The sequence below is a fragment of the Ctenocephalides felis genome, unplaced genomic scaffold (genome assembly GCF_003426905.1).
Source record: "Ctenocephalides felis isolate EL2017-DRISC unplaced genomic scaffold, ASM342690v1 CF-g0.4_SCAFFOLD_03571, whole genome shotgun sequence".
Taxonomy (NCBI): domain Eukaryota; kingdom Metazoa; phylum Arthropoda; class Insecta; order Siphonaptera; family Pulicidae; genus Ctenocephalides; species Ctenocephalides felis.
This window is the reverse complement of record NW_020539725.1, coordinates 2,754,253-2,769,759: the sequence shown is the minus strand read 5'-3', so window position 1 is coordinate 2,769,759 and position 15,507 is coordinate 2,754,253. Positions and strand designations below refer to the sequence as shown.

The window sequence follows — 15,507 nt, the reverse complement described above, 5'->3', positions numbered from 1 at the left end:
CGTTCCCGGTTATGGAACGTGGAATTTCCCATTATGGTTTTGGAAATTCCAGCAATTTACCTTAAGGCACGATGCCATGCACCACTAGTTATTTATTAATTTTTCTTCATTTGTAATTCATTTTATTTATTTATTATTATTATTATTTTATTATTTCTTTCGGTGATTATTATTATTATTTGTATTATTATTAACTTCCGGTAGGGTAAGTTAGAGTAATCGCAAAAAAATCGAAAATGAAAATTTTTATTTCTTTCTTTCTTTCTTTATGTTTCAAATGTTTCTGAATATTTTGGCATACCTTAGAAAAAATGGATGTATGTGTGTTTGTGTGTATATGTGTGCGAAAACAAATTTTTGTCGACGATTTTGGGAACAGCGAACAACCGATTTGAATAATTCAAAAAACATTCGATTCGTATTGATAAGAAGACGTGCTGATTAGTTTTTGGCGAAGGTAGGTCTAGCCGTTCCGAAAATACGGGGAAAAAAGTGCCAAAAATGGTAACTCAGTTTTTAAGAGAACGGAGCGTCCGATTTTAATAATTTAAAAAACATTTTACTTGTGTTGACAAGATAAAGAACTGATTAAATTTTCATGAAGGCAGGCCTAGCGGTTTCAGAGATCTAGTAAAAAAAAGTAAAAATAATGCCATTTGGCGGTTAAAAATAATCATTAGACATATGCACATCAAATTATCAAATATTTTATAGAGATTTTAACAATAAGTATCAAGGGTATGGGCGTGTTTCCATACAGAATTGGCCCCACCCTGGTATTTAAATAATTTTGATGCCATTTTATAGGTATTATGAGTATTTATAGGTAGAAATATTCTATTCAATATATTTTTACATATTATTTAATTTAAAAAAAAACTTCAAGATATTTAAAATATTTTCAGACTAACTTAGTATACTTGCATTTCTATACATTGCTGTAGCATGAATAGAAATCATATACCGATATACTATTATTATGTATATTTTTTATCAATTTATTTTTTATTTATTTAGTGATAATTAATTAATAATGAATTAATAATTAATAATTAATTAATAGGTAATAATTAATTAATTAATTATTAAAGATGATTAAATAATATAATATACTTGTGCAATACATAAATAATATATATTTAATTAAATAAAAATATAGTTATTATTATACATATACAATATCTTGTATTTTATTAGAAATGTTTTAATTTATCACGATGCGCGGCGAGCAATGCTGTTGCTAGTCATTGCGAATGAGAGACGACTTTCACGGGTTCTATATGAGCGCGAGCGTGTACTTGCTCAGGTTTTCCTATTTTTGAATGTGTTCCACAACATGAAATAAAACAAAATTTTGCACATTAAAAGGAAATTCAATATCCTTTCTAATGATGCTAGTTAAAAATTAGTCCAAACAACCGCACTACTGGAAAATTCAAAACAAAAAATTATTTTCATTTTTTCATGCACTAAAAAATAATTATTAAACAATATTTGTTATCAATAATATAGTACACATCGATATGAATAGAGTCCAGTTATTTGCTTGTCGATATCTTTCATAGTTGCGACAAAAAACAACTTTGAAAAAATAACTTTTCTACCGGTGCTATTGTCCAAATATACGCCTTGAGTTCTGTTTATTAAATAAGATGTTAGTAATTTAAGCGAGCTAGAACGAACACCATACATTTCTTTCTAACTTATCAATGAGAATATTGTGAGATATACTGTCGAACGCTTTGGAGAAATCGCATAAGAGATCGACACAATAACTTCCATCTTCAAATGAGTTAATAACATTTAGGATAAAGCTAAAAACCGAGTGCGATGTAGAGTGTTTTTTCCGAAAACCATGTTGGTTGTGAAACAAAATATTGTATTTATTTAGGAAGCCAGTGATTCTGACGTGCAAATTTTTTTCAAATACTTTATCAAAAGAATTAGGAAGTGAAATAGGTCTCTAATTGCTCACAATATTTTTATCGCCTTTTTTATAAAGAGGGCGAATTTCTGAGTGTAAGGTGGTTTGGATAAACTCCCAGATCAAAGCGTACATTAATGTAGATATTAATAGGTTATCCATAAAGAGAGGATAGAATTCTTTAATGATGTAAGTAGGAATTTCATCCGGTCTCGCAGAATACGAAGATTTAAGAGATTTAAAAGTTCTTATAAATTCCTCAATTGTGTCAGGAAATAAAGCTATGAATATTTCTAACAATATATGAAACAAGAGAGCAGCAAGTGATGTTCGAAATGATGGAGGAAGTCAAAGCTGCAGCCTCATTAAAAAATAAGTTATCCATTTCGTTGGAAATATCATTAATCGTCAAAGATTTAATTTTTACCGAAGATTTACGTTCAAGATTGAGTTCAGAATTGATGAGAGATCACATAGTTTTTTGCTTGCAAGACGAGTGCCGTATTAAATCTTCGTTGAATTTAATTTTAGCTAGATCAATTAATTCATTAAACGTTTAAATGATAAAGTAGCATTACGTTAGGATAGACGCTCTAGAAACTTTAATCTATTGAATGATATGCATCTGCCCTTAGTGAACCAGGGCAAATTCGGTTTTGAGGCCTGGAATTTTTTTGTAGTAGAGAAAGCTAAATCAAAGTTGTATAAAAAGAATGATATGAAATTATTAAATAAAGCATTGGCGTCATTTACTATACTGAAATACGAGGCTATCTTTCCCCAGTAAGGCTTTGAAACATAGCTTACTGACTGAGTCAAAAATTCTCGAGTAACTTATTTTATTGTTGAATGGTTTCGTCCTAGATGCAATCGCAAGAGATATACTGTAATGATCAGATACTGTGGTATTTATGACAGAGGATTCAATGAATTGTACATTAGTAAAAAAATTGACGATACACGAGGCCGATTGTGGAGTTATACATGGTTGGAATATGGATAGTCAGACTCAGATTAAATTATTGAATTAAGATCTTAAAATCATCTAAAAATTTGTATTTTTCATTAAAATGAATATTAAAATTGCCGCATAAAATTATTTTATCGTATTTATTAGACATCTCATTTAGAAGATAAAGGAGAATATTAAATGTAGAACCATTTTGGTCTGGGGATCGGTAAACAAAAATTAAACAAATAAGAGTATAATCAAGAGATACTTGGATAGCACAGTACTCGAATATTTTTTCAAAACAACTAGTCGTTGCCCAAATTGGTTTACAGACAAATCGATCGAGGTAAAAATCTTTTTTTTACCTATTGCAAACACAGCCATGAGAAAAATTTTGTCCACAGAAGTAGGACTGTAAATGTAAACCTTTTAGTTTGACCAGCTGAAGTTCGGATTCTTTGAGCCAATGTTCACAAAACACAAAAGACGTATGCACATCAAATTATCAGAAATTTGATGAAGTTTTTAAAAATGAGTACTAATTTTTTGTTACAATTTTGTTGGGACCGTACCAAGATTTTTCATTTTGAAAGTTTACTTATACAGTTCAAGCAAATTTCAAATTGTTATTTATCATTAATCAGGTTTTCTTAATTATTGATTATTTTTATTTTTCGAATTTTCAATTATGGTACGAAAAGTTTCTGCAATTTGCCTTAAAGCACAATGCCATGCACCACTAGTTTATAATATATTAAAACTAATATATTAAAAAATTCATTATATTTAACTAAAATTAGTATCACATTTCAAAATTAATTCATAAAAACGTAATCATGATCTTCAAAAGAATACAACAAATTAGCATTGTGACAATCATCACTAAAACTGCTTCCACTTTTTGTTTAAATTTTGGGAATAAAGAGATGCCATAGTTTGACATTTATTTAGACGAGATTTCTTGAATATGGAATACTAAAATGAAGAACAAATAATTTTAATATAATAGAACAACATAATTTGATGAATAAAATTAATTACTTGATTATTATCTGTTGCAAGTTTTCTCTTTGCTACTAAGGGGATATTATTTGATAATGTTCTTAGCGGCATCATTCCAAAACTGCTAGATTCAACTTGTAAATATGGAGAATCTGGACTTTTATTTGAGTTTCTTGGTGCCTTCTGTGTGAATTTATATACATATTATTTGCGATACAGATATACACAATAACAGAATGTATTTGAATCATTTTCAAATATAAGGTTTTCCATTTTTGTGAAAAGCGGTTCAAATATAGTTTTGTCATTCAGGTAAAAGATAAAGATTAGAGTTGTGTATAATGGTGCACATCATAAAATTACTTACAGTTTTTGGTGGTGTACTTTTGTTAAGTTCAACTATGGATTCTAATTCTGCAATACGTTTCAACAGATTTGACTTTTCCCTGTGTAAATCAATGAATTTTTCTTGATCGTTGCTTAAATATTTCAAAGACATTTTTTTAAAACATATTTTCTAAAATACATATAAAAATCTATATAAACTATACATCAATTTACCTATGCATTTCAAGTTTCTCTTTGAATCGAATACACTGGGTTTTATATTTAATAACTTCTAGTTGCAATTTTTGATACCCAAGTTTTAAGTTGTTTTGCTTTTCTTCAGTTAAAGTGAGTTTGCTAAATTTTTAAAATATGCTATTTAAAATACATTCTCAAAATTAACAATTTTTTAACAATATTTGAAAGTAGAGGGAAGAAGATGTATAACCAGTCATCAATGTCTATCGACATCATACGACGTTGCTATCGGGAGAAAAATGGCAATGTTTAGAAATTCCTAACAAAAGTATATTCTTTTGTGGTTAGCTTATTTGTGAGTTGTTAGAGGGATGTTTAGTTTACATGACCTTAATATAATATTTAAGTATGCGTTATTCAATTGTTTTATGAAATATATTTTCAATTTTAAGTTAGATTCAACAGTTTTTTTATACAACCTCTATAAAAACTTGCACATTGGTGGGGTGAAAAGGTCTAACTAAATAGTAAATAAAAAATTATATCAAGTTGAAAAAAGCAATCTCACAACAAATAAATTAAATAAATAGTGATTCCAACTCTGCTGATGAATATTTGGGACCAAATGCCAGATCTAAAAATGTAAAATTGATATTTTGCATTAGTGGAATAATGTAGAAATTATCTCATCAAGATATTGGGCCCGTTTGCCCCCTGGCCGTCCCATTATACCCTGCCCATATGGTAAAAAGTACCAGGTGACAACATTTTTGAAAAACAGCATTTCTGCAAATACTATTTCTATAGTGATGAATTAGTTGGGAGTTTTACTGAGCATTTTCAGATCGTTGTTTGTTTGATATGTGTTATTTGTTGTTACATAATTGATGGTTTGGTTATCACATTATAATTGCTCAAAGTCAAATTGGACCTCTGTGCCTCGCCCTACCCAATTTTTAATATTGATAATAACAATTCTTCACCTCTTGAGTGAGGATACAAAACTAGCCAAATCTGCAACACTCGTATTATTAGAAAGCATTGCATCCACTTCTTTGCAAGTTGATTTTAATAGTAGGTCAACTCTATAATGAAAAAAGATTACTTGAGGATATCATGGTATATTTCACCATTATTTATTACAATGAGAAACTTATGTTCAATGCACTAACTTTTCCATGGACTGCACTTTTTCTTGCATTTTTGGTATCTGTTCTCTTAGCTCCGATAATTCCTTCATTTGATCTTTAAAGTAATTGTATTGATATTTCATTGTATCAAAAGCTGCACTTGTTTTAGTCAGTTTTTTTTCGAGTTTCAAAACTTTTTTTTCAGATGATTTCAACTGCAATATAAAATATTAGCTATTTTCACAAAAAGATAGTTCAAAATTATATTACTTTCGAAACAATTATATCAGAAAAAATACATCAAAAATAATTATTACAGAAATATTGCGACTTAATAAAAGTATTGGTTCAATATGGATTGATAAAATATTGATAATTTACATAAATAAGAATATAAATAAAAATATTTAATAAATACTGTATCATTGGAATATTCAAGAGATTTTTCAAGATCAGAGATCCTTAATTTTGCATCTGATAGTTGTTCTTGTAACACAGCAGGGTCTTCGAGAAGAGATCTGTTTGCACAAATGTTAAAGTAAATTTTCTGTATGGTAGATGGTGTAGTTCTACAACGGCACTCAGGACAAGTTGAAGATCTACAAAATTTATAAATCAAGTACTAACTTACAAAATGAATCACATTAAAAACTACAAGTTTGAGGTTAGGCTAATGTACTTTAAAAGATAGTTGGAAAGAATTGTACCTCGGAAGCCACTGGGAAAGACACTTGTAATGAAATACATGTCCGCAACTAGTAATAAATATTTCCACTAAACTTTCAAGTAATTCATTGCAAATGGCACACAGTACTAACATTATTGTGAACAATTATTTTATACTATTTAAATCTTTATTGAAAAATTTGATTTGATAATGATTAAAAAACAATTATCAAATCTACTACACAATTGCATAAATAAATTTATTGATTTCGTTTAAAATATTTTTACACGTATTACAAAAATCCCCGAAGATAAAGAAGCTCAAGTTGTAACAGGCCCTTTCAGTGCAAAACCCGTGTCCATGCTTATTTATCTATGGCGTGTTTCGTGTATCGAGTTCTAGGCGATAATTTGGCGCTAGTGAGCCGGTGCCAAGTGACAGTTTACGTCCGGATTTCCACCTTGTGTTCTGGGTTTTTCTACAAGCAATATTGGTCCTGGATTTAGCTCCTTTATCCCAAAAAGTACAAATTGTAAAGAATATAAAGTACAAAAGTTCTAGATAATAAAATTATAAATACACATATACTTTTCTTTTATCTATGCAAATGACATAAGGTAGCACGGGGCACAAAAGACCAGTTTGACTTTGAGCAATTATATTGTGAAAACCAAACCAATTATATCACAACAAATAACATATATCAAGAAACAATTATCTGACAATCTTCAGTAAAACTTTCAGTTAGTTAATTATAGAAATGTGTTTTTTTGCTGTTTTTATTTTGATTATTGCTGGCATAGATAAATAAGCATAAATAAATCGCTATCTCGAGCGATTTGACGTTACTCATTTTAATTTACGAATTGAACACAACATGGCAGCACATGTATATACAGTATGTAAATTAACCCCTGGTATTACTTCTACATTTATACATATAATCAATACAGCCAAAAAATAATATTTGAAATAAGAACAAAACATACGAAATACAAAATATATTTTCAAATATATTACAGGCATATTTTTGAAGAATTATAAAATAAACAGAAATACCTGACTACTATTAATTAATGTATATTACAGACATATTTTTAAAGTACCTACTACAAATTAAAGAGAAATATCTTATTAATATTAATTACTTAATGACTAATAATAATATATTAAAAACTTAAAAACTAAGAAGTGAAAAGCACAAAGTATTGACGATGGAATGACAAATTTAGAAGGAATGACAAGTATGCAAAAATTTAATAGGATAAAAAGAACAACAATTTTTTTTAAAAAAACGAATACTTTCCAAACAAAATAATCCTAAAAACGAAAAATATATATATTGATATCCAAATTGAGATAAAACTAAATTCCTAGGATTAAAATTCAATTACGAGTCATTCTTCTTTATTATCTCTCCATTTAATAGCTATTTTGCTATGTAATCAATCATTAATAAAGTTACATTTGATGAAATTTTTGAATAGTTTTTGTATAAGTGTTTTTTGAAACGTAAGGAACCAAAATCCTGAACTACTTTTAATTTATACCAATTGTAGCTCGAACCTATCTATCGTTTTAATCCAGTTTTTATTACAAGGAGGTTTAGTTAAAACTATAACTAAACCCTTGCTTTTAATAAACTGCCTGGTCTTTGAGTATGCTCTCTTAATTGAAACAATATCAAAATTCTTGCCCTTACAATTTAGGTTTCTGGAATATTTGTAAACTTCTCAGAACATTGTATACTCTGTTGTAATTTATCGTTTAAATTATTGCATTGTTTGTTAATCCTTTTTAATCCCAAAACAAAATTTGATGTATCATACATCTGCTGGGTGTTAAGGCACTCCTACGCCTTATCACTGCATTCTGCGGCAATTTGCAGCTACCACCAAGGCTATTGAACATATTGTTATATCATATTTTATTAATTAATTATTTTTGCTGCATTTATTATGAAAAAATACCTTTGCGGAAAATTGGTGTCAGAATAGGTGACTTTTAACTTTCACTTGACAATCTTTGCGGAAAATTGGTGTCAGAATAGGTGACTTTCAACTTTCACTTGACAATCTTAGGGGTAAAAGATTTTTGCAAGGTCTTTAGGTGTCAAAAATATATCCAATACTTTTTGAGTAGAATCGGCGCAAAGTATCGATACCACCAAAACAATCGGCCCGAAGTATCGATTCCAAAAATACTCAGTATCGACGTCAAAGTATCGATACTTACTCAGCATCGATACTATCGTTTTAACACTAGTTGTAAGTTTAGATCGCGACGATATGATTTGCCGACGCCGCGGCTTCCGCGTGGAACAATGAAATGACATAGCTACCGCCGCTACAATCGTAAGACTTACTTATTTTAGAAATAAGTATCGACTTTCGAAATTAATATCGCAAATATAATAATTTCAATAGGAATACTCAATGACCATATGTTACTATTTATTAAAAATAAAATAATTTTAATGGAAATACTTAACGATTAAAAGTAATATTTATTTTAGAAAAAAAAGTATCGGCTTTTAAAATTAGAATCGGAAATATAATAATTTTATTAGAAATACTCAATAATTATAAAGTAGAACTTACTTTAGAACAAAAAGTATCGGCTTTAGAAATTAGAATCGAAAATAAAATAATTTCTATGGAAATACTTAACGATTATAAAGTAGTATTTATTCAAGAAAAAAAAGTATCGGCTTTAAAAATTAGAGTCGGAAATAAAATAATTTTAATGAAAATATTTAACAATTATAAAGTAGTATTTATTTTAGAAAAAAAGTATCGGCTTTAAAAATTAGAATCGGAAATCGAATATGTTAATAAATTATTTAACAAAAGTTGGTTGCGGGACAATTTCGCAGATAAGATTTTTGCATACAATATGCAAAACTTATTATCGTTGATAGACATATGTTCTCGGGGGTAATAGAAATTATATTATCGACGTACGTAATCTTAAACTCTTTTTTTTTATTTATTGTTAATCAGTGGCTTCGAACTGGGGGGCATTCATAAACATATTCTTTAACAAAAACCATATCGCACTCGACTTATCGCTTGTTTCGTTCGTTATCTATGAAGAGCGTTGTGACCGCGACAAAAGAGCCGATACTTTTTGAGTAGAATCGGCGCAAAGTATCGATACCGCCAAAAGAATCGGCCTGAAGTATCGATTCCAAAATACTATCGTTCTAACATTACATTCGACTGCAGATCGAGAGGTCCCCGGTTCAAACCCTATTCACGATGTTTGAGGAGTAAATGAAACTTTGAATTTATTTAAAATGTTGGTTGCTGATATAATGCGATATATCGCTACCGTATTCTATTTGCTTTGAGATTATTGCTATAATTTTAGCTACTTGCTGAGAAAATGTGGTGTGGCGTAGGTATTTGCTATGTGCTGAGTAACACACATTGTGAGGACATAGCTCAGTGTTAGAGCATTCGACTGCAGATCGAGAGATCCCCGGTTCAATCCCGTTTGTGCACTATTAACCCGGTTCAAACCCGGGGGTTCCCTATTAACGTTGTTTGGAGAGTAAATGATACTTTGAATTTATTAAAAACATTCGTAGCTGATATATTTTGATTTACCGCTACCGTTTGCTATTTGCTTTAAGAGTATTACAAAATTTTTAACTATTTGCTGAGTAAATGTGATGTAGTGTCAGGATTTGCTATTTGCCGAGTATCACCGATTATGGGGACATAATTTAATGGTAGAATATTCGACTGCAGATCTAGTGATCCCCGGTTCAAACCTGGGTGTACCCTATTAACGATGCCCGGAAAGTAGATGCAACTTTAAATTTATTGAAAATATTGTTTGTGGATATAATGTGGTATACCGGTGCCCTTTGATATTTGCGCTTCAAATTATTACAAAATTTCTAACTTTTTGCTGGTGACGGCATTTGCTATTTGCTGAATAAGACAGATGTGAGTACATAGCTCAGTGGTAAAGCATTCGACTACAGATCGATAGGTCCCCGGTTCAAATCCGTGTGTTCCCTATTAACGATGTTTGGAGAGTAAATGAAACTTTGAATTTATTAAAAATATTGGTTGAGTACGATATACCGCTACCGTTTGCTAATTGCTTTAAGATTATTACGAAGTTTCCAACTCTTTGCTAAGAAAATGTGGTATAGTGTCGGTATTAGCTATTTGCTGAAGAACATAGATCGTGGGGGCATAGCTGGTAGAGCATTCACCTCCAGATCGAGAGGTCCCCGGTTCAAACCCGGGTGTTCCCTGTTAACGATGCTTGGAGAGCAGATGCGACTTTAAATTTATTGAAAATGTTGGTTCTGGATAAAATGTGGTATACCGGTACCCTTTGATATTCGCGCTTAAAATTATTACAAAATTTCTAACTTTTGCTAAGAAAATGTGCTATGGTAACGGTATTTGCTATTTGCTGAATAAGACAGATGTGGGAACATAGCTCAGTGGTAGAGCATTCAACTCCAGATCGAGAGGTCGCCGGTTCAAACCTGGGTGTTCCCTATTAACGATGCTTGGAGAGTAAATGCGACTTTAAATTTATTGAAAATATGGGGACATAGCTCAGTAGTAGAGCATTTGACTGCAGATCGAGAGGTCCCCGGTTCAAACCCGGGTGTTCCCTGTTAACGATGTTTGGGGAGTAAATGAAACTTTGAATTTATTAAAAATATTGGTTGAGTGTGATATACCGCTGCCGTTTACTATTTGCTTTAAGATTATTACAAAGATTCCAACTCTTAGCTAAGAAAATGTGGTATATTGTCGGTATTAGCTATTTGCTGAAGAACATAGATCGTGGGGGCATAGCTCAGTGGTAGAGCATTCAACCCCAGATCGGGAGGTCGCCGGTTCAAACCTGGGTGTTCCCTATTAACGATGCTTGGAGAGTAAATGCAACTTTTAATTTATTGAAAATATTGTTTGTGGATAAAATGTGGTATACCGTGTTGTACACACCTGATATTATAAGTTGCTAACCACTGTCATAATATTAGACTTCTAACAAGTCCAGACTGAAATCTTAGAACCCTTGAGCTTTAGCTGATATTAACGGTTCATATCAACTTTTCTCAGACTACTGCGTAGTAGCTGACATTACACATTCTCTCACGAAATCATGAATTTACATCGACAAATCTCAGCAAGATCATATTATCGACATTCCGCCTAGTTAACAATTCTCACCAAGTTCGCATGAATAACATTTTGTTTAATCAGCTAAATTCATTACTTTGTCCTTTTCGTTGCATAGAATAATTCGAGACAAATCCCCACTACGTTCAAAGGATTTTAGTTTTAATAATTATGAAATAAATCAGTCTTAATCTGTCGGTCGCCGGGCAAACACTTCTCTTCCAATACCTCCGAGTTCCTTGTACTTAAAGTGAAATAAAGTGAAGTTTTTGAAATAGTATTTTCATTTATCAATCTCAAGTATTTTCAGCAAGTGAGTTTTCAGGAACTCCGGAAGGTCCAGAGCAACAACACCGATTTGCATATAGCGGCGCCAACAGCCCTTTCTGTTCATCAACGCGGTGTCCAACAACCGATACCCTTTGACATTTGCGCTTAAAATTATTACAAAATTTCTAACTTTTTGCTGAGAAAATATGCTAAGATGACGGTATTTGCTATTTGCTGAATAAGGCAGATGTGGGGACATAGCTCAGTGGTAGAGCATTCGCCTGCAGATCGAGAGGTCCCCGGTTCAAACCCGGGTGTTCCCTGTTAACGGTTGGTAGCTGTTATAGTTTGATTTACCGCTACCGTTTGCTATTTGCTTTAAGAGTATTACAAATTTTTTAACTATTTGCTGAGTAAATGTGATGTGGTGTCAGTATTTGCTATTTGCCGAGTTTCGCCGATCATGGGGACATAATTTAATGGTAGAATATTCGACTGCAGATTTAGTGGTCCCAGGTTCAAACCTGGGTGTTCCCTATTAACGATGCTTGGAGAGTCGATGCGACTTTAAATTTATTGAAAATATTGTTTGTGGATATAATGTGGTATACCGGTACCCTTTGATATTTGCGCTTCAAATTATTACAAAGTTTCTTTTTGCTGAGAAAATGTGCTATGGTGACGGTATTTGCTATTTGCTGAATAAGACAGATGTGGGGACATAGCTCAGTGGTAAAGCATTTGACTGCAGATCGAGAGGTCCCCGGTTCAAACCCGGGTGTTCCCTGTTAACGATGTTTGGAGAGTAAATGAAACTTTGAATTTATTAAAAATATTGGTTGAGTGTGATATACCGCTGCCGTTTGCTATTTGCTTTAAGATTAATACAAAGTTTCCAACTCTTTGCTAAGAAAATGTGGTATATTGTCGGTATTAGCTATTTGCTGAAGATCGTGGGGGCATAGCTCATTGGTAGAGCATTCAACTCCAGATCGAGAGGTCGCCGGTTCAAACCCGGGTGCTCCCTGTTAACGATGCTCGGAGAGCAGATGCGACTTTAAGTTTATTGAAAATGTTGGTTGTGGATAAAATGTGGTATACCGGTACCCTTTGATATTTGCGCTTAAATTATTACAAAATTTCTCACTTTTTTCTGAGAAAATTTGCTATGGTGACGGTATTTGCTATTTGCTGAATGAGACAGATGTGGGAACATAGCTCAGTGGTAGAGCTTTTGACTGCAGATCGAGAGGTCCTCGGTTCAATCCCGCGTGTGTACTATTAACCCGGTTCAAACCCGGACGTTCCCTGTTAACGATGTTTGGGGAGTAAATGAAACTTTGAATTTATTAAAAATGTTGGTTGCTGATATAATGTGATATACCGCTACCTAGAGATTCCCGGTTCAAACCTGGGTGTTCCCTATTATCGATGCTTGGAGAGTAGATGCGACTTTAAATTTATTGAAAATATTGTTTGTGGATATAATGTGGTATACCGGTACCCTTTGATATTTGCGCTTCAAATTATTACAAAGTTTCTTTTTGCTGAGAAAATGTGCTATGGTGACGGTATTTGCTATTTGCTGAATAAGACAGATGTGGGGACATAGCTCAGTGGTAGAGCATTTGACTGCAGATCGAGAGGTCCCCGGTTCAAACCCGGGTGTTCCCTGTTAACGATGTTTGGAGAGTAAATGAAACTTTGAATTTATTAAAAATATTGGTTGAGTGTGATATAATGCTGCCGTTTGCTATTTGCTTTAAGATTATTACAAAGTTTCCAACTCTTTGCTAAGAAAATGTGGTATATTGTCGGTATTAGCTATTTGCTGAAGAACATAGATCGTGGGGACATAGCTCAGTGGTAGAGCATTCTACTGCAGATCGAGAGGTCCCCGGTTCAAACCCGGGTGTTCCCTATTCACGGTGGTTGGGGAGTAAATGAAAGTTTGAATTTATTAAAGATGTTGGTTGCCGATATAATGTGATATACCGCTACCGTATTCTATTTGCTTTAAGATTATTGCTATAATTTTAGCTACTTGCTGAGAAAATGTAGTGTGGCGTAGGTATTTGCTATGTGCTGAGTAACACGCATTGTGAAGACATAGCTCAGTGTTAGAGCATTCGACTGGAGATCGAGAGGTCCCCGGTTCAATCCCGCGTGTGCACTATTAACCCGGTTCAAACCCGGGGGTTCCCTATTAACGTTTTTTGGAGAGTTAATGATACTTTGAATTTATTAAAAACATTGGTAGCTGATATAATTTGATTTACCGCTATCGTTTGCTATTTGCTATAAGAGTATTACAAATTTTTTAACTATTTGCTGAGTAAATGTGATGTTGGGTCAGTATTTGCTATTTGCCGAGTATCACCGATCATGAGGACATAATTTAATGGTAGAATATTCGAGTCCAGATCTAGTGATCCCCGGTTCAAACCTGAGTGTTCTCTATTAACGATGCTTGGAGAGTAGATGCGACATTAAATTTATTGAAAATTTTGTTTGTGGATATACCGGTACCCTTTGATATTTGCGCTTCACATTATTACAAAGTTTCTAACTTTTTGCTGAGAAAATGTGCTATGGTGACGGTATTTGCTATTTGCTGAGTAAGACAGATGTGGGGACATAGCTCAGTGGTAGAGCATTCGACTGCAGATCGAGAGGTCCCCGGTTCAAACCCGGGTGTTCCCTGTTAACGATGTTTGGAGAGTAAATGAGACTTTGAATTTATTGAAAATGTTGGTTGTGGATAAAATGTGGTATACCGGTACCGGTATTTCCTATTTGCTGAATAAGACAGATGTGGGACGTAGCTCAGTGGTAGAGCATTTGACTGCAGATCGAGAGGTCCCCGGTTCAAACCCGGGTGTTCCCTGTTAACGATGTTTGGAGAGTAAATGAAACTTTGAATTTATTAAAAATATTGGTTGAGTGTGATATACCGCTGCCGTTTGCTAATTGCTTTAAGATTATTGCTGTAATTTTTGCTACTTGCTGAGAAAATGTGGTGTGGCGTAGGTATTTGCTATGTGCTGAGTAACACACATTGTGAGGACATAGCTCAGTGTTAGAGCATTCGACTGCAGATCGAGAGGTCCCCGGTTCAATCCCGCGTGTGCACTATTAACCCGGTTCAAACCCGGGGGTTTCCTATTAACGTTTTTTGGGGAGTAAATGATACTTTGAATTTATTAAAAACATTGGTAGCTGATATAATTTGATTTACCGCTACCGTTTGCTATTTGCTTTAAGAGTATTACAAATTTTTTAACTATTTGCTGAGTAAATGTGATGTGGTGTCAGTATTTGCTATTTGCCGAGTATCACCGATATGGGGACCGATCATGGGGACATAATTTAATGGTAGAATATTCGACTACAGATCTAGAAATTCCCGGTTCAAACCTGGGTGTTTCCTATTAACGATGCTTGGAGAGTCGATGCGACTTTAAATTTATTGAAAATATTGTTTGTGGATATAATGTGGTATACCGGTAGCGCTTCAAATTATTACAAAGTTTCTTTTTGCTGAGAAAATGTGCTATGGTGACGGTATTTGCTATTTGCTGAATAAGACAGATGTGGGGACATAGCTCAGTGGTAGAGCATTTGACTGCAGATCGAGAGGTCCCCGGTTCAAACCCGGGTGTTCCCTGTTAGCGATGTTTGGAGAGTGAATGAAACTTTGAATTTATTAAAAATATTGGTTCAGTGTGATATACCGCTGCCGTTTGCTATTTGCTTTAATATTGTTACAAAGTTTCCAACTCTTTGCTAAGAAAATGTGGTATATTGTCGGTATTAGCTATTTGCTGAAGAACATAGATCGTGGGGGCATAGCTCATTGGTAGAGCATTCAACTCCAG

At 32.9% G+C, this 15,507-nt stretch overlaps 1 protein-coding gene and 3 non-coding genes across 4 annotated transcripts; 3 read left to right on the top strand and 1 right to left on the bottom strand.

Moving 5' to 3' along the window:
* Positions 1-1,261: 1,261 nt before the first annotated feature.
* LOC113386782 (E3 ubiquitin-protein ligase TRAIP-like) lies at positions 1,262-6,465 on the bottom strand. The gene is made up of 8 exons (XM_026624535.1): positions 6,241-6,465; positions 5,952-6,132; positions 5,576-5,748; positions 5,387-5,488; positions 4,440-4,562; positions 4,246-4,357; positions 3,918-4,061; positions 1,262-1,312 (listed from the first exon to the last, which is right to left on the bottom strand). Exons 1-8 carry the CDS (start codon positions 6,351-6,353, stop codon positions 1,277-1,279), a joined length of 984 nt encoding a protein of 327 aa, XP_026480320.1. The 5' UTR covers positions 6,354-6,465; the 3' UTR covers positions 1,262-1,276.
* A 4,189-nt stretch (positions 6,466-10,654) lies between these two features.
* Trnaw-cca lies at positions 10,655-10,726 on the top strand. The gene has a single exon. It is a non-coding gene; the product is annotated as a tRNA-Trp (tRNA).
* Positions 10,727-12,584: 1,858 nt separating this feature from the next.
* Positions 12,585-12,656, top strand: Trnaw-cca. Its single transcript has one exon. It is a non-coding gene; the product is annotated as a tRNA-Trp (tRNA).
* Positions 12,657-14,260: 1,604 nt separating this feature from the next.
* Positions 14,261-14,332, top strand: Trnac-gca. Its single transcript has one exon. It is a non-coding gene; the product is annotated as a tRNA-Cys (tRNA).
* Positions 14,333-15,507: the final 1,175 nt, after the last annotated feature.

Bases quoted from the DNA above. Each gene is read 5' to 3' on its own strand.
- LOC113386782 (XM_026624535.1), bottom strand. From the start codon at position 6,353: ATGTTAGTACTGTGTGCCATTTGCAATGAATTACTTGAAAGTTTAGTG. The intron at 6,133-6,240 runs GTACAATTCTTT...TAAATTTTGTAG, and splicing joins CTTTCCCAGTGGCTTCCGAG to ATCTTCAACTTGTCCTGAGT. The intron at 1,313-3,917 runs GTAATTAATTTT...ATTCAAAAATAG, and splicing joins TTGCAACAGATAATAATCAA to GAAAACCTGAGCAAGTACAC.